This window comes from Arachis hypogaea, chromosome 13, assembly GCF_003086295.3.
Source record: "Arachis hypogaea cultivar Tifrunner chromosome 13, arahy.Tifrunner.gnm2.J5K5, whole genome shotgun sequence".
Taxonomy (NCBI): domain Eukaryota; kingdom Viridiplantae; phylum Streptophyta; class Magnoliopsida; order Fabales; family Fabaceae; genus Arachis; species Arachis hypogaea.
In genome coordinates, this window is record NC_092048.1 from 8,379,115 (window position 1) to 8,402,412 (window position 23,298).

The following is a 23,298-nucleotide window of genomic DNA, read 5'->3' on the forward strand; positions in this document are numbered from 1 at the left end:
AAAACATAATTAAGCATATAATTTAATTGGGAATTGAGACATTGCAGCAAGATAAACTCAGCTACTGGCATATCCCTTTTTTTTTTTTTTTAAGTTCCACTTTGATTTCTCTGCTGGGAACCATAGAAGAAAATGAGTTTGATCACTTTTATGAGTTGTACTTGTTTTAAAACGTACCACATACTTGATTCTCAAATTAATCTGTTCATTTTGCTTGTAATAAACCTTAAACAAATCATCAACTCTTCTCAAATCTTATCACAATTTAATCCAAATAGCAAATGAGTACTTTATTTGATAAAGCTAGTCATCAGAGAAACATAGCAAAAAGAGAGACACTATGCTAGATAAGGATTCACATATCAACTGATGATGTTTATTTCATAGATATAAAAAAATGTTTATAATATTTCTGGAACAACTCAGTGCTCCTATACAAAATTACATAGAGCTGATGGTGCATTTTCAGCATTTTTATCAACTCAAATTCTCACAATCAACTCTATCCATTATGGGATTTTGTGTGGTCATCAATTGGATAAAGCATGAAGTTATATCCAAAATGCATGGTCTCCATTTCAGTAAGATTCAACAGCAAAATGGATTGCAATCTTTGGTCCTAGTCCATCTGAAATGGCAGCAAAGATCATAGCCAGATCAATGTGCTCTCAAGCTGCTGTGATCTGCTACTAACTACCACTTGATTCAAGTCGCTTTTGCATTTTTGGTGTTGCATGCTTTTGGCATATCAGTGGAAAGAAAAGCACGTGAAATGAATGATGAACCTGCTTGCTTTCTAACTTTTTAACTGAGAAGTCACACTGCAAAAGATGTCTTCACTGCAAGGAATTGTTAGACCTCCCATTGAGTGATTAAATCCGAATTCTTCCTCGGCTTCACTTAGCAATTGTTGAAAAGCAGGTTCATGCAAGTATGATATAGGAACCATATATCTCTTCTTTTGCTCCTCTTCTCCAACATACACTGCAAGATACCCTTTTTGCACATTTCCAGACACTTTTTTGCCACCTGAAAGAGACCGGCTGAGGACACGTTTAGCATGGATCACCGAAGAAGGCAAACGAATAGCCATAGTTTTCTGAAAATGTGGATTTTTTTCCTTTTTTGGAAGAAAGTACTTGTTGATGGATAATGTTGTGAAAACTTGATGAAAGATTCTGAAATGTTGCATGTGTATATATAGAGATAGATTTACTCAGCAAGATTTAGAGATAAGCAACGACATGAAATTTGGTGAGACAATAACATTTTGATGAATCACATGGTTCTGTCGTTCAAAGCACTGTCAAGATAACAATTATGATTGAAACTAGAAGTATAAATTGGTACATGTACCCAACAATTTTAGTTAAAGATGGACTACTTGGCATTCTCATGTTCTAAAAATCTTAGTACAATAATTTTTGGATGTAGGAACTTTCCTCTAGACATGGTGTACAGAAACTATATTTTGGACCAAGGATATAATAAGATTTTAATTACATGATTTTCCTTTTGTTTTGCTTTCTTTTTTCCCTAAGCAATTATGGTTGGCATTATAGATAGATTTGGCATTATTAAAGCATACCAAACTACTTGATTATAAAAGAGGATATGGTGGATATACATGAAGAACCTTAGTGATATGTTTTGAGCCTGTTATAGCATAACAAGTAGGCCATGGCTTTATTTGCATTATATTGGCCTCAGTCTCTAAAAGTCTTTTTCTGAAGATAAGACTATGTTGGCAAGAAACCTCATTGAAGACAAGACAATACCATGTGATCTCATTTGCCATTGTCTCTCCCTAGACCCCATCAAATAGTACATTAACCATTCATTTCTGAAGAGAACTACCTCCACATAACATGTATCTGTTATATCTATATATACTCACCAATCACTATGCCATTCTCAAGCAACACAAATTAATAGCAACAATCATTCTTCTTTACACACTTTGAGATCATTTTTATGGTTGTTTGTGTTAAGCAACATAAAACAATGGGCTTTCACTTACCAGCTATTAGAAGAGCATCATCTGCTGTTAGCCAAGAATCTTCCAAAGCTGTGGAACTTCCGAAAGGCTATTTCGCAGTCTATGTTGGAGACAAAATGAAGCGGTTTGTGATTCCAATTTCATATTTAAATCAACCTTTGTTTCAAGAGTTACTAAGCCAAGCAGAAGAAGAATTTGGATATGATCATCCAATGGGAGGTCTCACTATTCCTTGCAAAGAGGATGCTTTCATGGACCTCATCACTTCTCGCTTGAAGGGATTATAAGTAATATTAAAGCAAACTCACATAGACTAGTTGAGAGACACTTTTGTACAGAAGGTACTTAGAAATTTCTTTTTATCCTTCTTTTGTATTGGAAACTACCATCTCAGTGAGATGTGAAAGATGTAAATATTAAAAATTTCTCCCTCACAATTTCAATGGATTGATACATTTTATCAACAAATATTTTTAGATTGCTATTGTTTTGTAAGTTCCATATGTTCTTCACATGTTTTTTTTTAGCTGCCACTGTTGCAAGAAAATAGTGTGTATTAACTAACAATTGAAATTGGAGCTGAATTTTGAGAGATATTAGCTGCCTGGCCTTAATGTTTTCTGTAATAACTCAAAAAAAAAAATTTTGTGGGCCACTCTTCTTTTTCTTTTTTTCCCTAACCCTAATCACACACAAACATTCTCTCTCAACCTTCAATCCCTCCCTAGCGGTCACCCTCCCTAAACCCCCCTTCCTCACTCACACACGGACACAAACTCACAACACACACAAGTCACATGAACAAAGAAGAGAAGAATGGAGGGAGAGCTGTGCTGCGAGGGAGAAGAGAGAATCGCCGCTACGTGTCCTGCTGCTGCCCTCCCCACCGAGCCGCCGACCCCGCCACACCTCGCTGCCAGTTGCCACCATCATCAACAACGACGGAGGAGAGAGAAAGAGGCGAACACGAGGAGAGAGAGGGAAGCCTTTGTGTTGTTGTCGTCATGCTGGAGGGCTGGCTGTCGGGGGAGCTGCTGCGACGAGCTCACCGCCGGCTAAGGCCCATCGCCGTCCGTGGAGAGTCGTCGCCGTCTGGGTCGCTGCCGGAGGAAGCGAGCTTGCACAAGGGGTTGCTGGAGTGGCTCGCCGCTGCCACAAGCGCCACCGCACCTCTGGCCGCCAGGAAGTAACATTGAGGTCTCCGTTCTTCTGCCGTCGCCACTGCCGAGGTTTCTGGTTAATGGGTATGGCGCTGTTGTTGCCGGAACCACCACCAGTGCTGCCGCTACTTGTTTCCCTTAAGTCCAAGTCGTTGTGGTTGCGGAGAAAGTGGGTTGGAGCTGAGAGGAAAGGTTCCGTTGACGCGTTTGGATTATAGTTTCAACAATCGAGAACTATTACCAGCTCCATCTTGTTGCTACTTCAGTCCAAATTCTACGCTCATTCGTTCCATTCCACTTCAATCCTCCTTACCTTGAATTTGGCACTCTGAGTTTGGTATCTTCGGTCCCAAGGGACCACGTTGTGAGTAGGTCTTACATTTATAATTATTTGACTGTGCATCTATAATTATTTTGATATATACCTATTATGATCTTTGAATTATACTCATTATATTTGTTTTGAACGATTTTAAATTGATTAAAATAATTGATTTATTAAAATTAAATAATTCATTTTTATGAAGTTTATACTTTTAGAATTATACATGAGACTATATATATTTTTGATGAAGTTTTGCATTATCCTAAAATGTTTGATTTTACTTAAATATCTGTTTTTGAAGTATTTGTTAGTACTTACTTACTTTAAAAATTGTGAAATATATTTGAAATCTCTTATGATTGAGAAAGTATGATTGAAAAAGATTTCTGATGAGAAAGTATTATCTGATTTGATTTGATTCGATATCCTATAAATTTGAAAGATAAAATAATTGTTGTATTTGAAATTATATGTTTTGAATTGGTTTGGGAGGCTCGTATTAGAAAACCGTAGTTAACGGCGGTTATGACGTTAACTTAGATGCATCTAACTCAAACTCCAGCTAGCAAGGGTGTTGTTAGCCTAACGTGTAGGCCACACGTTAGATCTGTTATTCTGTTAGGACACACAAGAGGGAAGGGTTACCCATAGAGGTGGAGCTGTCCAAGTGTGGACTTTTGATTTGATTTCTGTATGAGAACTCCCTTATTGATTCGCTTATTATAATCAACTATTATTTCTAATTAAAATTACTTTGATGATAATGTTTGTATAGTTTTATGTCAATTATAGATGTATTGTCTAGTCACTGAGTTGCAAAATTCACCCTTTTTTTTTTCTAAAAGTATTTTTCAGGAACAAATATTCGACTATGTAAGACTTTTTATTCAAGAATAACGGTCTGCAATGAGTATTTATTCTTTGTCGAATTCCTAGAAGTGTATGCTCCATATGTCACAGGCAGGATCCAACTACTCTTAGTTATTTTAATTTTTTGTTAAAAATATATAACTATTTATTTTAGAACTTGTAAATATTTGTAAGTTGCTTATTTAACTTATATTAGACTATGTTAGGCTTGCTATAGAATTATTTTCCTGAGCGTCGGTCATGACTCATTTTGGATCGTGACAAAGTGGTATCAGAGCTTAGGTTTAATCTGTGTAATATGGAGCAAGTGTCCTATGGTAGGATCACAATTGTATAAATAGAAGCGCGCCTATTTGTACAAATTGTGGCACTATTAAAGGCCTATAGGATTGTCATCCTTGTCCTTTATGTCGTTGTTGTCATCTAATTATTATCATGAGACTTTTGCCGCTTCTTGCCACTCGTTTCCTTCCCTTTGTAACCAATCTCGGCTTATTCTCTAATAGATTTAAAGTTTGTTGAATTTCTTCATGGAAATAGAATATTTTGAGTAATGGTACATATTATGAATTGATATTTAACCCCACTTTTATCTACCTTAAGACATTAAATTATTATGTTGTTTTAGATTTTGTTCGATCTTTAATTGTTATGATCTGTTTGAAATGTATTTATTTGGTTTCTGGTTAAACAAATATTAAATAAATTTGCTAATTATAATACGGATGATGGATAATTGATTTTAAAGAAATTAAGTCCGTAGCATGAGTTTCTTTGAGAAAGCTTTGTGTTTGTCCAAGATTATTGAAATTTTCATAGTTGAAATTAACATTTGGATGTGAACCAAATTGAGTACTAAAGTTCTATACTTAGTATAACTGATTGTATGGGAAACACGATTGAGCTTCACTCAGGGTAGGATGTTCTTGTCTATATGTTATTAAATGAATGTGTCTCTTAGATTATAGGTGATTTCTAGTTTTATAGACTTGCTTGCTGAGCTTGTGGATCATGGTGATTATGAAGCATTTGATGATTATTTTAAATGTGTTAAATTATAGCTTGCCTATGAGTGTTAGCCATTGATTAGATACTTGTTTGGTGATTCATGTCACTTGATTAGTAATTATTACAGTAACTAACAAGTAAATAATTTTGGTTAATTATTTTTTTGAGAAATCCATAAGGTTATTGGTTGTTGCTGCTGTAAAGGAGTTAATAATATTATTTGTTGCTGAATTGGTGACTGACGTGACTGTAACTGGGTGAATCTTGGTTGTTATCTTGTAAAAATTTCTATTGAAAGGAGGTAATGAACACTCTTAATTGCTTGTGTTGTTGTTGGAGATGATATGCCTGATTTGTAGTTATATATGGCGGATTAATAGATGTTTTGGTTTCTCTGATACGATGAGGGCTTGATAATTTCAAATTGAAGTTTGTCATGATAAACTTGTGATCTGAACAATACTTTTGTGACACACTTGAGCATCTGAATTTTTTTTTCCTTCAAAATTAATTATTTTATTGACTAAAAAAATTGTTCCAACTCTTTCAACATACTGTTCTAACTTTTACTCAATATTTTTTCATTGGTGGTCCATTACATGATGCTTAACATAAAAGTTAGTTTCTCTGGTTTGCACTATAAGATTTATGTAAAAATGTTTAGTATTGCATTCACACTCTCAATAAAAATGCTTAATGACTTTGCCTTGTTTATTTATTTATTTATTTATTTATTTATTTATTAACATTTTTTTAAAACCTAATTAATTTTTAACCTATCAAAACTATCAAGTGTTGTGCTTATCATGCAATCTGCATCTGTGCTATGTGACTGTTTCTTTTATATATAAGATTACTGTTTTCATTTTCAGAGTGGCACATTCCCGACAATGTTCGGATGAATGTTTATTTTGCTTTGCTTGTTTGTGGGTTCAGCTTGTCTGTTCACATGCTGTGTCTATTTATGTTTCTCTTTTCTCCTTTCCTCTAGTTTAAACTATTGTTGTCCATGCAATACCTTTTTATGTCTATTATTCATACTCATAAATTTTCATTTTGCTCTGCCCAATTTGTTTGTGGATTTGGCTTGTTTCTTCATTTTTTCCCTTAAAATGCTCCTAGCTTGTAGTTTTTAGTTGTTGTTGTACATCTTTTTATTTACCTCTATGGCTTTTGCCCTTACATTTATGTTCTTGTGCGTATTTAGAGAGCTGTATTGTGTTACTTTGTAGTGACACACCGACGGTTTCTTTGGTTATTAAGTAATGTCAAGCATCATAAATGTTTTTGTCAATAAGCTATTTTTGTTACTGTATAATTTTTTTAAATGATAGTTGTGAAATGAATTGAGTTGCGAATGGATGTTTGATTCAGGTCTATCATCGCTTATTAGGTGCAAATGCTTTATATGCTTTTGGTTCTTGCGTGATTGAAGACTATGTGCTCTAGTGTAATAAATTTATTAGCCTGTCCTTTTACAGCTTGTTGAGCTTTGATTTATTTGTTTTAATACTGAAAGGCAGTGAGATAAATTAGTTTTGTACCTTTGGCTGGATCATCTTGGCTGATAGGATTGTTGATTTTGTTATGTAGTTTTAAATTCTGGTGATATTTAGTAGTTGGGTTTGTATTTAGTTACTCCTTCCTACTGATGATTTCAAAAAAAAAAGGGGGATTTTTCTTTTTCTGATTATGTTTCATTTGGAGAATCAATATTTTCTATTACCCCATTGGTTTCGTTGGTTATCCAACTATGTCGCAGATTCTACTTTATTTGCCCAATAAGGATTTTAATTTGATTAAAGAGTCCTTACATTGAGGGTTTTGTGTTAAGTTGTTTCTTTTTGGCCAAATTTTTTTCCTGTAACAATCACAGTGTATTTCGAATATTGTCTATTAGAAAATTCTGAAAATTGACTGTTTCATTACTAGTGCTTTTGCTTTGGTTCATAGCCCACATCTTAGCTTGACATTTCTTCATACGTTAAGGGTTTGATATCAGTTGTACTGTTATTCCTTAAATTCGCACATCATGATCTAAGTACAATCTATTTTAAATTGTTGTATTAACCTTTTTTCTTCCAAAGATATATAGGCTTTGCAAAGCTCTTAACATGATCGAATTGTTGAGGCAGTTATATTGATTCATTTGTTCGTTACTTAATTGATCCTATGTTGTATGACCTTTTTGAGACATTACCTTGCTGGTTTTAAGTTGCTCAGGATTGCAACTAATTGGAATATGTTATTGCCTTGTCGATATTTTTGAGCTTCACTAAATCTGTGGTTTTATTGCTCCTTGAGTGACCTGCATTGTAATGGTGGTTGAGTAGTGAAAATTCGAAACTTCGCTAAATTGGTGGTATTGTTTCCCAACTAATGGGATTCTGTTTGTTTAACTGGTTGATGATGAACCACTTGTCTTTAGTTTATCAGTTGGTGTATATGTAGCACATTTGTTAGTTTATTATCTGGGATTGTCGATTGCTAACCTGAAGGATGGCTAGGGCCAATACTATGTTTGAATAAGCGGAACTGTTCATTCTAATATGTTGTTCTCACAATGCCCTTAAAGAGCCTTGTAGATCGATTAAATTAATTCCTTTCTTCTGTTTAACTTCCTATCACTTATTACTTGACATTTAAGGTTAATATGCATAATATGATTTGAAAATGTTTTGCTGGCTGTATATTGCATGCTTGGTTTGATGTGTTGATTATGTTTGTCCCTAAGTCTAGAATCTGGCCATGTATATTCTACTTAATTCTTCACCTTGCTTCTCTCCGTTCTCATCCTTATCCACCACATAATTGCACTTGAACTCATGGAATCTCACATGACCGCGCTTTTTAATTATTGTTTTATGTTTTGGGTGTATTGTTGGAATTTGTGTTACTCGATATGTTTTATACTTTTTGCTATGTTATTTGGTCTCCAATTTGAGTTTGTAGTGTGCTTTTGAGATTTTTCATATTAATCTAATTATCTCATCTGTTCTTTGAGATTGATGGTGCTTCATATCGAATCCTTTTGCTACATTGTATATGTGAATATTAAGATGTCTAGCATTTGATCGTTGCATAATTCTGCAAAATGTTTTCTTTATACATTGGGTTCAATTTGTATCTGGTTATGTAATATTGTATAGTTAAAGTGCTTAAGTTCTTTCCTGCAACTTTGCTCAGATAGCTTGATTTTTTTAGCCTTGTTCTTGCTATCTAATTGTGCAAATTATTAAACTTATGGTGTCATGATGTGGATATATTTCTTTCGGATAAGGTTGTCTCAATGTTGTTTTTCTTTCCTTATTCCTAAATGCATCATTCTTTGCATCAGCGTCTAGTTGTATGAACTAGATGTGACTTGTACTGTTGAAGCAATAATATAAATAGTAAGTTGGTTTGAAATTTGGGGACCGAATTTCTAAAAGGGGGGAAGAATGTAATAACTCAAAAAAAAAATTTTGTGGGCCACTCTTCTTTTTCTTTTTTTCCCTAACCCTAATCACACACAAACACTCTCTCTCAACCTTCAATCCCTCCCTAGCCGTCACCCTCCCCAAACCCCCCTTCCTCACTCACACACGGACACAAACTCACAACACACACAAGTCACATGAACAAAGAAGAGAAGAATGGAGGGAGAGCTGTGCTGCGAGGGAGAAGAGAGAATCGCCGCTACGTGTCCTGCTGCTGCCCTCCCCACCGAGCCGCCGATCCCGCCACACCTCGCTGCCAGTTGCCACCATCATCAACAACGATAGAGGAGAGAGAAAGAGGCGAACACGAGGAGAGAGAGGGAAGCCTTTGTGTTGTTGTCGTCATGCTGGAGGGCTGGCTGTCGGGGGAGCTGCTGCAACGAGCTCACCGCTGGCTAAGGCCCATCGCCGTCCGTGGAGAGTCGTCGCCGTCTGGGTCGCTACCTGAGGAAGCGAGCTTGCACAAGGGGTTGCTGGAGTGGCTCGCCGCTGCCGCAAGCGCCACCGCACCTCTGGCTGCCAGGAAGTAACATTGAGGTCTCCGTTCTTCTACCGTCGCCACTGCCGGGGTTTCTGGTTAATGGGTATGGCGTTGTTGTTGCCGGAACCACCACCGGTGCTGCCGCTACTTGTTTCCCTTAAGTCCGAGTCGTTGTAGTTGCTGATAAAGTGGGTTGGAGCTGAGGTTGCGGCTGCCGCAGTTTCGGGTTGAGAGGAAATGTTCCGTTGACGCGTTTGGATTATAGTTTCAACAATCGAGAACTATTGCCAGCTCCATCTTGTCGCTACTCCAGTCCAAATTCTACGCTCATTCGTTCCATTCCACTTCAATCCTCCTTACCTTGAATTTGGCACTCTGGGTTTGGTATCTTCGGTCCCTTGGGACCACGTTGTGAGTAGGCCTTATATTTATAATTATTTGACTGTGCATCTATAATTATTTTGACATATACCTATTATGATCTTTGAATTATACTCATTATATTTGTTTTGAACGATTTTAAATTGATTAAAATAATTGATTTATTAAAATTAAATAATTCATTTTTATGAAGTTTATACTTTCAAAATTATACATGAGACTATATATATTTTTGATGAAGTTTTGCATTATCCCAAAATGTTTGATTTTACTTGAATATCTGTTTTTGAAGTATTTGTTAGTACTCACTTACTTTAAAAATTGTGAAATATATTTGAAATCTCTTATGATTGAGAAAGTATGATTGAAAAAGATTTCTGATGAGAAAGTTTTATCTGATTTGATTTGATTCGATATCTTATAAATTTGAAAGATAAAATAATTGTTGTATTTGAAATTATATGTTTTGAATTGGTTTGGGAGGCTCGTATTAGAAAACTGTAGTTAACGGCGGTTATGACGTTAACTTAGATGCATCTAACTCAGACTCTAGCTAGCAGGGGTGTTGCTAGCCTAACGTGTAGGCCACACGTTAGATCTGTTATTCTGTTAGGACACACAAGAGGAAAGGGCTACCCATAGAGGTGGAGCCGCCCAAGTGTGGACTTTTGATTTGATTTCTATATGAGAACTCCCTTATTGATTCGCTTATTATAATCAACTATTATTTCTAATTAAAATTACTTTGATGATAATGTTTGTATAGTTTCATGTCAATTATAAATGTATTGTCTAGTCATTGAGTTGCAAAACTCACCCTTTTTTTTTTCTAAAAATATTTTTCAGGAACAAATATTCGACTATGTAAGACTTTTTATTCAAGAATAACGGTCTGCAATGAGTACTTATTCTTTGTCGAATCCCTAGAAATGTATGCTACATATGTCACAGGCAGGATCTAACCACTTAGTTATTTTAATTTTTTGTTAAAAATATATAACTATTTATTTTAGAACTTGTAAATATTTGTAACTTGCTTATTCAACTTATATTAGACTATGTTAGACTTGCTATAGGATTATTTTCCTGAGCGCCGGTCATGACTCATTTTAGGTCGTGACATTTTCAGCATCTAAATTTCCCTTAATATTTATTCTTACAAATTTAGAAGTTTTTCTTCCAAAAATCCTTAATAATGTGTAATGTCTGCAATACCAATTGTTGGTGGTTGGATCCTTTAGTTGCTTTTATTATTAACCATTTTTGTTATCAATTTGCTAAATTTCAGAACAACAACAATAACAATAATAACTGAGACTTCATATTTCATATTTACATGCATGTGATGATTCTTTTCTTTTACTATATAGTATATGAATATATCCTAAAAAGACCAATAAAAACTTATCGACGATATAGTTAAGGATATTGTAACAAAAAATTAACCAATGTTTTTAGGAAATTTTTTAACTTAATTTATAGAATTATATGATGTGAAATAAATAAACTATAATTGAATATTTAGTTTTGAATCCAATATTTTTAAAATGGCTGAAAAAAGTATGCACCTATAGAATTAAGGACTTGATGATTGATTTATTGTTATGTTAACTAGAATAAGACCCACGCATCCATTAATGATAGTATATAATAAATATTTAAAATGGCTATATTTTGTAGAATTAAATTAAATATGTGTAAATTAAAATTAAATTTAAAAGGTGTTTTGTTTAAAATAATTTGTAGTACAAAAGATTTAAATTTTGGAGTTGTACAAAGTGATATTTTTATTTAGTGTGTGTTTGGATTACAGTTTACAAATGAGAGTTTGTATAAAATTGATTTTGCAAACTTGATTTTGATAAAAAGTAAGTTTGTGTTAAAGTGATTTATATTTGACAATTTTTGTATCAAAATGGATTATAATAAAATAAATATTGTTTGAATAGATCTTATTAGTTAATTTTATAATAAAATTAATATTTACTTACTAAAATAAAAATAACATATAAAAATAGACAAAATATATTTTTAAATAAAAATAAAAAATATAAATTTTAGATATATATTTATATTTAATCAAATATATTATATTTTTTAAGTATTAATGTGAGAATGTTAATTTAGTATTTTTTTTACATCGTACTTTTATTTTAGTACTCTCAATAATCTTATTCTTAATATTATTGAAATTTAACGTTTATGATTTTATTATTATCTATGATTAATTTTTATTTAATTATCTTTTTTAATGAAATCATAATCTATATTATAAAAAAAATTACACTCAAAGATAGTATACGAGAATTACAATTCTAAAAGAGAATACTAAAAATAATAAAAAATTAAAATTTACTTTGTAGTGATTGAAATAAATTTAAAAGTTCTGGATGATGTTTTTTACATAGTATATTTTTAGTATTGTTAGTATTCTTTTTTAGTGTGCTATAATTTTTTACTATTATTATTATTTACGTTTATTTTTTGTTTAATTTACTTTACCTAATAAGATCAATAAATCATATTATAAAAAGATAATAACAAACATAATACACAAAAATTATAATTATATAAGTGTATAATATCAAACAAACAGTTGACAAAAAAATAAAAATAATAAATAATAAAAAAACAGAACTCATATAAATACAAATAAGAAGAATTCTATAAATAATACAATAACATACATAAAGGATAAAGTTGGTAAAAGATAAATAAATGTTTAATATTCATGACTAAATCCCGTTAAGAAAACGCAAAAGTTAGAAATGGTTGCTTTTTGTAAACGTAGTTTTAGTAACAAAATCACTTCTGCATTTATAAAAAAAAATTGTCAAACCAAAAGTTGAAAGCTTTCAAGAAACCTAAACATACGTCTTCCCTTCTAATGCATTTGCCAAACACACCCTTAGTGGTTTGATTTTTGAATTTGTTTTAGTTGATAGACTTAGTCTTCTTATGTGACGCTCGTCCTCCAGTTTCTTTATTAGTTATCATTAGAGTTGTTGCTTTCTTCTTTCTATCGTAGGTTCTTGTGAAGACATATTATTTATGAATTGTTAAGTTGTACGCACTTTCTATTGTGTTGTTTGTTCTATCTTTGCATGTATGTTCTTTTTCCGAAGATGTATCTTGAATTTGTATGGTTTTCTTTCTCTTTAATCTTTTAATGTGCATGCAATTTTTCAACGACATCTACAATAAAAAGAACAAAAATGTATAGAATTTTTTTTTAATAAGTTATTTTTAATAAGAATAATTGAAATAGTATAAAGTGAAATTACCTGTTAATATTTTTCTTTGACCCACCCTGTCACAGTATCTCAAGTGATGTAAATTGAAGATAGTGTTGAGAAATGTTCAAAATTGAATCTTTAATTTCTTTCACAACAGTTATGAGTAAAAAGTTTGTTTTTATTGTAAGTTTAATTGGTCTATACAACTCATTTGCATCTTCTATTTTTAAATTTTTTATAGTATAGACTTTTTCTGCTTGTAACAAATGCTTGAATTTGTTCATCATATTTCTCTTCACAATTACATGAAGAGATGTTCTCTGCAGTGTTAGTAAATCATAGTTAATAATTAGTTAAAAAAATTGATTACATTAATTTTTTTTAAGTTATTAAAAAAGGAACAATGAATAGCATATTGAAAGAAGTATAATTTTAACGATATTAAAATACAATTATATATAAAGTATTATAAAATAATATAAAAAGTATAAAACGCAAAAATAATTAAAGTATTTTTTTGTAAATTCAATTTAAAAATACAATAAATATGTTTGTTTTGTACCTTTTCATCTAATATAATCATTTCTAAGTAAAGAGACTCTTCTTCATTTGTGGGTGTTAATGTTTTCCATAGACGAACCACGTAAACTTTTATAAACCAATTGTCTGTTTGTTTGGTGATATTGTCCAAAGAATGATGCTCCATTGAGTAAGTTTGAGATGTTATGTAGTGCAAAAATAAATTTCTTGTGCTGAATTTAATGTTATTTGAAGAAATAGTGATAAGAGACTTATATAAGTATTAAGTAGTTCAAATAGTATGAAATTTGAATATTTGTAAAGTAAAATTTATTATGATTAATAGATTATTATGACATTTGTAATATGAATGTTTATTACATTTAATGAGTTATTTATAAAAATTAATAAATTAATTATTGGGGTTATAAATTTATTGTATTGTTTATAAGATAAGATGTAATAAATATAGGGATATGAATTCTTATAGGTTACAAATTTGGTTAGATACTATTAAGAGTAAAGTATCATTTTTATTCCCAACGTTTGGAGTAAGTCTCAAAGTTGTCCCTAACGTTTCAATCGTCCTATTTAAGTCCCTAACGTTTCAAAACTGACTCAATGTTGTCCTGCCGTTAGAGATCCGTTAACAGAATTGACGGCGGGACAAAATTGAGACAATTTTGAAACGTTAGGGATTTAAATAGGACGAAAATGTTGGGGACAAAAATGATACATAGAAATAAATTTTAATTGTATCCTTCAAAAATATCATTTTTTTACTATACATAGTATTCAATTATTTTTTAATTACATCTAAGTAAATTACACTTAATCATATTACTTTCATTTTAAATAAATTAATTTTTTTTATAATATTACTCTTAAATATTTTTAGTTATCATGAAATGTTTGTAGAATGACTAGTATATAAACTTACAGAAAAGAAAAAAATAATATATATACAATAAAATATAAATTATACCTTTTGTCTCTAATATACCAAAATTCTTTAAAATTATAAAAAAATAAATTTATTTAAAATGAAAGTAATGTGATTAAGTGTAATTTATTTAGATGTAATTAAAAAATAATTGAATACTATGTATAGTAAAACAAGTTAATATTATTGAAAGATAAAATTAAATTAAAATTTATTTTTTATGTATCGTTTTTGTCCCTAACGTTTTCGTCCTATTTAAGTCCCTAACGTTTCAAAATCGTCTCAATTTGGTCCCGCCGTCAATTCTGTTAACGGATCCCTAACGGCAGGACAACATTGAGTCAATTTTGAAACGTTAGGGACTTAAATAGGACGATTGAAACGTTAGGGACAACTTTGGGATTTACCCCAAACGTTGGGGACAAAAATGATACTTTACTCTACTATTAATTTCTAATTATTGTCATTGGTAATTTTGCAGCCGAATTTGTATATATTTCTATTACTTGTATATTTTTTTGTATATTTTATTTTTGTGCTGATTTGAAAATAATAGTTGATTTGACAAAAAATGAGTGGTTGATTCTAAAATTTTGTCAAGTAATGTTGTTGACATAGCATTAGTAAGAAGAGAAAGATGTCTTAAAAGTAATGTGGATAAACTTATCTATCTATTTTTATATATTAAGAATAGATATAAGTAGGTTAATCAAAAACATCTAAATTACAAGAACCATTTGAAAATGTAAAGCAAAAACCTCTACAAAAACTGAACCATTAAACAATAAGAACAGAGAATGCTTTATATTTTTGGGAGGTGTTAAAACTGTTACAACTTACAAAAAGTGTTTTTTTTTAAGTTAATTTTTTTTAAGTTTTTATGTATTTATGTATGAGTTTAATTTTGATGCACTGACAGTGTAAAACGTTTTACACAGTCGTGCAATCACATCCGTTTTTTTGGATGATCATTTATGAGATCAATGTGAAAGATAGTTATTTTTAGTGATGTAGTAGTTAAAAACATCTAAATTACATGAACCCATTTGTAAGTGTAAAGCAAGAGCCTCTAAACAAACTGAACCACTAAACAGTAAGAGAATGCTTTATATATTGTGGGAGGTGTTAAAAATGTTTAAGTAGTAGACAAAACGCAGATGCAACATTTTCATTCATTCATGAATTTAAGGATTGCGGGCTACATTAATTGCTCATCTTGAATTGCCAAAAACTTGTGCTTCTGATTGTGACGAGATGAAGAATTGGCTCTGTACATCATTGTTGGGTTAAATTGTTCCACATCTTCCTTTAATACCCAACGATAACCAACACTCTTCACTTCTACTACTTCTGGATAATCACTTTCGATGGCCAATTCAGGATAATATGTTCCTTCTTTTGAACCCGATTTAATATATTGGTGGGATAGAAACATTAGCAACATATGATCCAATTCAGTTGTGATCAAATCTTGCTTAAACCATATTGGAACATTGTAACGACCGGTCTCATAGCGACTTCGATGAAAACGACATTCTAAAAGAGATCCTGTCACTCGTCGAACAAATTGAGGTGAAGCATGATGTGCAACAAATGTTCCACAAACAGCAATGCCAATACAATTGTTGTCATCTAGAATGGGAGACGGATCCAGCCATATTGAACTACCCGCATTCTGTTCGCTGAACCACCTTGGAATTTTAGTTCCTGGAACAACAGCTCTAATGCTGTATTTGGGGAAAGAGCATTGCAAGTTCACCTGCCACCGTAGAAATTAGGTACGATTAACAATATAAGTTCATAATATACATAGAAAGGAGGAATTGAAGTTGGTACCTGAATCATTCTTATCATCCATGAAATAACTGTCACACGACAACCTTCCGTGTCACTCAAATTTGGGCAGTTGAAAACATATATTCCTCCATAAGATACTCTTCTGATCGGCAAAAGTGTACTTGGCAACCACTTTAGATGCTTACAGTACTCCAAGTTCAACACCCTTAGCTTGGGAAGTTCCTTGATGCAATGAGGTAGCGCAACAATATTGTTTCCCCCGATATTTAAATCTTCTAAACAATGTAACTGTCCAATAGCTTCAGGGATTTGAACTAGATTACAGAAACTTATGTCAAGAGATGTCAAAACTGGGAAACGAGACAAAGAAGGCACCAATGAACCAACTGAATTGGAGCGCCTTCTAGAAGACAAAAAATGGAGAGGCCTTGTAAGAGTTTTGCATATGGATGACGTCATGTGGCTTTGCACACTTTGACCTGAATTCAACTGCTCGCTCTGTCTTGGTTTCTCTAACAACTGATATCTAAATAATTTTGAACAGCCAGATAGATTTAAATTTTGAAGAGAATTAAGACGAAATATGCAATTGGGAATACTAACAAGGTTTTTGCAGTTTTCCAGATTCAAGAAACGAAGCTTTTCTAGAGAACCAATAGATGCATCAAGATGAACAAGTTTATCACATCCTGCAAGTTTTAGCTTCTTAAGATTTGAAGTCCGAGATAAGATGGGTATCTTTACAAGGCTTTTGCAGTTTTCCAGATTTAAGGAATGAAGCTTTTGTAGAGAACCAACAGATGGATGAAGGTGAACAAGTTTAACACATCCTTCAAGATTTAGTTCCTCAAGATTTGGGGCCTGAGATAAGTTTGGTATCTTTACAAGATTATGAGAATCACATAGTGCTATATGTGTCAAATTAGGTAGATCCTGCAACCAAAATAAATCCAATAAAAGAAAGCAATATTACTCTATCTAGTTAACTACCTTCCAACTCATTAATTTTTTGTCCTTTTTCACCTAATTGTTTTCATTACTTATACATTATTTTTGTTCCTATATATCATTTTTTTTCTCTTTCAACAATTTATACTCTTTTAATATATATGACCTAGTTGTAATAATAATATTGTTAAAAATAGATAGTATTTATGATTCATAAAATATAAAATTAAAAAATTAAATATTATTGTCAACTATTCAAACGTTACATTCCTACTTATATATTTTGTCGAATATTTTCATTTTTATGCTATAGTATATATTTAAATGTAACTTTTAAAAGACAAAAGAAATAATAAATAAAAGTAACTACTTAAAAAGAACAAAGACAAAAATGATATGAAATCAAATAAATAAATTTTAATTTAATATTTTTATTCAGAAAGTATGTATTCTTCCTTTCTAGTTCTTGAAAATAACCATTATTAGCAATTGGTGGTTTGCGGTTTTTGGGCGTTTTGTCATAGTAATGGTTTTTGAAATGGTTGAACTGGTTATAAATTATGGCTTTTGTTTTAAACAGATACAAATCTTCGTGAAAATCTTGACGGGAAAGGTCATCACCATGGAGGCAGAAATTAAAGTTCCAAAACGATTGTTAAGGCTAAAATTTAGGATAAAAAAGGAATCCTTCCTGACAAGCAAATACTTATTTAGTAGTTTTTTTCTGTATTAACATATAGAGAGATGTTTATATAGTAGCTTTTTTTATACTTATTTTGAGATTGCTTACTTCATAAATGAAATCTAAGTTTTGTTTACATGTGAATAATATTTTTTCTTATCATTACGCTTTTGATATACTTTTAGGATGATAAATAATGTTGTGTTCATTGATATCCTTATATGAATAACATTCATTATTAGTTCTTTTCCACTTCGATGTTTCATTTTATCTTTTCATATATTCAGATATTGCATATAAAACGTTAGTGTTTGATTAAGTAAACATTCTATCTCAAGAAATATAAAAACTATAAACGGCAATTATTAGTTTATTGTCAAAATATTAATTTATTTTCGTTTTATACAAAAACACTTTTTAAATTTTAGATAACATCTTATCTTTCATGTGTTTCTATAATGGTTAAATTAATTTTCTTTCACAAGAGTTATAAAAAAAATTATTTTTTTGTAGCATTTTAATTTTTTTTTTGTTAATTAAAAAATTTGTTAAATTATATAAATTCTATCATATATATAATTATATGATAGAATCCCGTATAAAAAAATTATTTGATAGAATCATGAAAAATTATTGTTGTATATGATCATATTTATTCTTAAATTTGATGGAAGTCTATAAATATCCATGTCTATTTTCAATATGCTCATAAAAAAAAATTATTAACTTGAATAAGGTTTTTCCGTGCACAGTATGGATTGCTAATTTGTTTATTAAAATTTTAATTTTAAAGAAATTTTTATGGGAAGTTAATATTAAATTGTTTTGTTCACAACTTTTATTATACAATTATTAACTTTTATTAAATTGTTTTGTTCACAAATTTTATCTTATATATTTTTGAATTCTTTAATAAAATAAAATTATATATCTTTATTCTTATGATCCAATTTAATGTAAAAAGTCCATATTAAATACTTAATCTAACTGTATCTTAATATTAAATATTTTTCATTAAACTTATCATATGCACGAGGCTCTTCACTAGTTTACTTGAAACTATATATTTAAATTCACAAATAAGTTATTTAGTTGATATACTTTTCTTATCAATTATTTTAATTTATAATTACAAATATAAATACAATTCAAATTCTTTTTCCAATTGTATTCGTATATATTGATATTATTATTAATATTTTATGAATAACTGTATATAGTTTATAATATCCACCTATCTAATTATAATTTTTTTAAAGGGGGTTTTATTCTTGTAATTAGAGAATACGTTACAAAAATCAATAGCATAAATAATTACTTTTAACTTATAAATTTAAATAATTAGTTCATTTATGCAAGTAATTCTAATTAAATACAATTTTATCAAATAACTTAATGAATACATATATATATTAACTATTACAAGAAATGAATATGAATATAAAATGGTTTTAAGTAAATATGAATATGTTAATAATGACTATTTTGCAAGAATTAGAAAAGAATACATATTTTATGAATAAAAAACTTGACATTTACTTAAAATTTTACATTTTTAAATTAATTTTCTCTTTCTTAAAATTTTATATTTTTAAATTATTTTTCTCTTCTTAAGATTTTATTCTACTTAATGGTATAAGAATTTAGTTAAATATTTTTAAAGTATAAGGATCTAATTATAAATTTGATAAAATTATAGATGTCAAAAAAATAATTTAATTATAAAATTAATACGAACAAAGACAAGGATATCTGCCATACCTTTGTTCCCTTCCAGAGTTCTTTGAATTTGCTAAAACGCAGGTTTAGTTGAACGAGTTTATTTGGCTGAAAGTTTGATGGCAAACATGTGAAAGGATAACTTTCCCAGTAAAGATATCCCAACTCATTAGAAAGAAAATGCAGGCATCCTGAGAAATTCAAATCTCTAAGTATAAGCAATTTCAGGTTACTCATTTGTGATAAAGCTTCAACTGGCAACTCTTCTCTGCTTTCACAAAATTCTTCTTGCCGACGCAGAACTATGGCTTCAAGGTTTTCTGCTATCTGAAATATTAGAGCTTTTAAGATTATTTAGATTCTAAATAAAAGTGGCAACCTACAACAATTTCAATAACTATATTACCTTGTTTTCTCGTAAGACATTGCTTAGATCCTTTTTATTCCATAACCTGCTCCACTTTCTTGGTTCGTGGGGTGATTTTTCTCGAACAATACTTCTACCTAACTCTCTCAATAGATCGTGCATAGTTATCCACGATGCTTGTCGAGTTATGAGTGATTTATCAATGAGAATTCTTATACCAATCTCAGGATGAAATCCTCGAATACGTAAAATATCTTTCACGTATTCTTCACTGTAATTTGATAAAAAACAAGCAATGTCAAGAAATATTTCCTTTTCCATATCGTCAAGTGCATCAAAACTGATTCGTAGCACATCCAGAATATCTTTTGTTGGCTTTTCTTTCAATCTAACCAATGCGCTACTCCACTCTGACACATTTCGTCCAAACAAATATGAGCCCAATACTCTGATTGCTAACGGATGTCCATTAGCATATCTTAATGCAGAATTTGTCAGGCTTTCATAATCTTTTGCAACTTGACTACATTTGAAAGCTTTTCTGCAAAACAACTGGAGAGCATTCTCATCATTTAAGAGCGGAACTTTGAAAACTTCATCCGCTCCATACTCTCTCAATATATGCTCATCTCTAGAAACTATGATTAATCTACTCCCTCTACCTAGCCTTTCCCGTTTTATAGCCAACTTCTCCAATTGAATCCCCTCATCAACATTATCAAGAACTATCAGAACCTTTCTATGCCGTAACCTAGTTTGAATCAGATTATTTGCCAATGAAAGATTGAATGTTGAAAAATTTTCTTCCATGAAAGCTTGACAAAGAAGTTGCTTTTGTACACCAAGTGGACCATAACCTCCGTAAATTCTACTTACATCATCCACAAAACATGAAGCATCATATTGATGAGAGAATTTTTCATATAAAATGGTGGCAAGAGTTGACTTTCCTATGCCGCCCATTCCACAAATTCCTAAAACTCGAACATCATCCTCTGAGTCCAAAAGTAGAAGCTTTTCTAACTCTTGTAGAGGAGAATGCATCCCAACTATATCATCAGATAGATTTGATGATGGTTTGGGACTCACTATGCTTGTTACCATTTTCACAATATTTTCAATCTCAGCAGATTGTGACCTAAACATATCAATAAAAAAAAAAGAGAAAATCACAAAATAATCACTGATGACAACACAAGAAAATCTACATATCAATCAACCATAATCATTCAATAAAATCTTTGAAATGTCTTGATTTAGTTTTACGAGTGGTGATCAAATTAGTTCAGAAGAATAGATAGCAAAACATAGAAGGGGTAACTCACTTATCCTTGAGATCCCAGCCAGAGAGACTGGCTACTTGTGTTAGAGCTGCCCTCCATCTTCGCACTTGCTCCATCATCTCTGCATCTTCTTTGAATCTTTCTTCGTGTTCCTCAAAGGCTTTTTCGTAATTTCCACTTTGCTTTCTCACCTCAGATGGACTCACATCACAAAAAACAGGCAGAACACGCTGTCCCGGTATGTTCATGTAATCAGCTATCTTTGCCAGTTCTTGCAAGCACCATGTGGAAGAAGCATAGTTCATAGAGAAGACAACAATCAGAACCTGTGATCCTTCAATAGCTTCCAGAAGCCCTGCTGATATAGGTCCTCCTTTCTGGAGCCTAGTATCATCCCTGAAGGCAACCATGCCGTGTCTGCGGAGAGCAGCATAAAGATGATCGGTGAAATTGAAGCGAGTCTCCCCTCTAAAACTCACAAACACATCATATTTCCAATTCTTCTCAACAGACAAGGGGCTTTGGATTCTCATGCAATCCATTGTATGTGTGCAATGCAAATATGCAATTATAAGGAATAGTTTGAGTATTCAGGGAAGAGTGTATAAATATATAGTGGCTTCATAGTGAATTAGTCATTTGTGTGAAAATTGAACAGAATGAAAACACGTTGAACGGATGAAAAGGGAGACATACTTTTCGACGCACGTTTCTTCAATTATTGCTACTACATGTAAACCCGTAAAGAATTTGAGTTGTGCTTAGTGCTTACACAGTCACACACACTAAAGATTCCAAAATTCAAAAGTAAAATATAACAATATTTTTATTAAATATCTTTTTTTAATTTAAATATTTTACACGTCGTGTAATTATAATTATTTTTTTAAATGTATGTATAACAAGTAATTATTTTTATTAATGTCACATCATATAATTTGATGCAAGTATAAAAAGTTTATAATGAATCTTTAAATATAATTTCAAAAGAATGAATTTTTTTGACCATAATCATTTGTAAAGAAAGAAGAGACGCTTTCTAAACTACTATTTTAAACTGTTGCTACATTTTCTTAAAGATTTCTAAATTGCTATTCTCTTATCTGAATATTTTTCTTATTTTGATGACAAATTTTTTAGTTTATAATCGAACGAAAACCAAAAATCAAAAATAATTCTTATCGAAATAACAAATTTGCAAGTGGAGAGAATTTTTTGTGGAAACTTTTAAAGGAATCATATACTGATATACACGCAAATGATGTCTTTTCCCATAGACCAACCCACGTGAATCAAATATTAACAAGCATATCTGACTTCTTTTAAAGGAATCATATACTTTAAAGGAATCATTATTATTGCAAGCAGTCATTGTATTCAAGATAAGATTGAAAATAGAATTTTTACGAAAAATTAAAAGATAATTAAATATATAAAACATAAAATTATAATATAATTTAAATTTTAAAACTTTTCAACTTAATAATTTTTTTAAAAAATTAATTAACTAATTCAAAATTATATCATCAAAATATTTTAAGAGTTAAATCAAAATTTTAAAAATTATAACCACTTAAAAAATTATCCACACCTAATGTTTCTTTCTCATTTTCTACCCACCACATAATTTGTCTTTTATTTTTATTTTTTACATAATTTGTAAATTATAATTTGTTTTTAATAATTAATTATATTTTAATTCATTGAACATTAAAGAATATATTATATATATAAAAAACTTGTGTCATTCTCAAAGATGAGCAATGGATCATCACGTCACCAGAAAAAAAAATGGATCATCACATATTTTTTCACATGTTTTCTTTTATCATTTAATATTTTATTTCATACATTTTTTTTATTTTACTTCAAAAATATTCGATGAGAAATCCTTAGACACACAATTTAAAAAATTGAGAAAATTTATTTCCAAAAATTGTCTCTAATGATGTTTTAGTAATTTCAACCAATTTTTATTATAGCATGATACTTCAATTGTTAATTCTAAAATAAATTTAAATTTGAATTTTTATACTATTTTAGAGGATTATTTTTCATAACATATCTATTCATAGTCTGGTTTAATATTTTAGAGCCAGAA

The 23,298-nt window shown here is 30.7% G+C and overlaps 3 protein-coding genes, 1 long non-coding RNA gene and 1 other non-coding gene across 5 annotated transcripts; 3 read left to right on the forward strand and 2 right to left on the reverse strand.

Moving 5' to 3' along the window:
* Window positions 1-348: 348 nt before the first annotated feature.
* On the reverse strand, window positions 349-1,265 carry LOC112735735 (auxin-responsive protein SAUR21). The gene has a single exon (XM_025785247.3). The coding sequence runs from the start codon at window positions 1,190-1,192 to the stop codon at window positions 797-799; it is 396 nt and encodes a 131-aa protein (XP_025641032.1). The 5' UTR covers window positions 1,193-1,265; the 3' UTR covers window positions 349-796.
* Window positions 1,266-1,845: 580 nt separating this feature from the next.
* LOC140172902 (auxin-induced protein X10A-like) lies at window positions 1,846-2,467 on the forward strand. Its single transcript, XM_072213118.1, has one exon. It carries the CDS (start codon window positions 1,975-1,977, stop codon window positions 2,284-2,286), a length of 312 nt encoding a protein of 103 aa, XP_072069219.1. The 5' UTR covers window positions 1,846-1,974; the 3' UTR covers window positions 2,287-2,467.
* A 181-nt stretch (window positions 2,468-2,648) lies between these two features.
* Window positions 2,649-4,568, forward strand: LOC112736986 (uncharacterized). Its single transcript, XR_011870191.1, has 2 exons — window positions 2,649-3,531; window positions 4,340-4,568. It is a non-coding gene; the product is annotated as an uncharacterized protein (transcript).
* A 4,261-nt stretch (window positions 4,569-8,829) lies between these two features.
* LOC140178070 (uncharacterized) lies at window positions 8,830-10,943 on the forward strand. The gene is made up of 2 exons (XR_011870192.1): window positions 8,830-9,737; window positions 10,550-10,943. It is a non-coding gene; the product is annotated as an uncharacterized lncRNA (long non-coding RNA).
* Window positions 10,944-15,488: 4,545 nt separating this feature from the next.
* On the reverse strand, window positions 15,489-21,984 carry LOC112736977 (disease resistance protein RUN1). The gene is made up of 5 exons (XM_025786663.3): window positions 21,240-21,984; window positions 19,954-21,052; window positions 19,590-19,874; window positions 16,238-17,131; window positions 15,489-16,160 (listed from the first exon to the last, which is right to left on the reverse strand). The coding sequence occupies exons 1-5, from the start codon at window positions 21,737-21,739 to the stop codon at window positions 15,600-15,602; spliced, it is 3,339 nt and encodes a 1,112-aa protein (XP_025642448.1). The 5' UTR covers window positions 21,740-21,984; the 3' UTR covers window positions 15,489-15,599.
* Window positions 21,985-23,298: the final 1,314 nt, after the last annotated feature.

Coding starts and splice junctions, on each gene's coding strand:
- LOC112735735 (XM_025785247.3), bottom strand. CDS start 1,192: ATGCAACATTTCAGAATCTTTCATCAAGTTTTCACAACATTATCCATC.
- LOC112736977 (XM_025786663.3), bottom strand. CDS start 21,739: ATGGATTGCATGAGAATCCAAAGCCCCTTGTCTGTTGAGAAGAATTGG. Junction 21,053..21,239: donor GGCTGGGATCTCAAGGATAA/GTGAGTTACCCC, acceptor TGATATGTTTAG/GTCACAATCTGCTGAGATTG. Junction 16,161..16,237: donor GGATGATAAGAATGATTCAG/GTACCAACTTCA, acceptor CTACGGTGGCAG/GTGAACTTGCAATGCTCTTT.
- LOC140172902 (XM_072213118.1), top strand. CDS start 1,975: ATGGTTGTTTGTGTTAAGCAACATAAAACAATGGGCTTTCACTTACCA.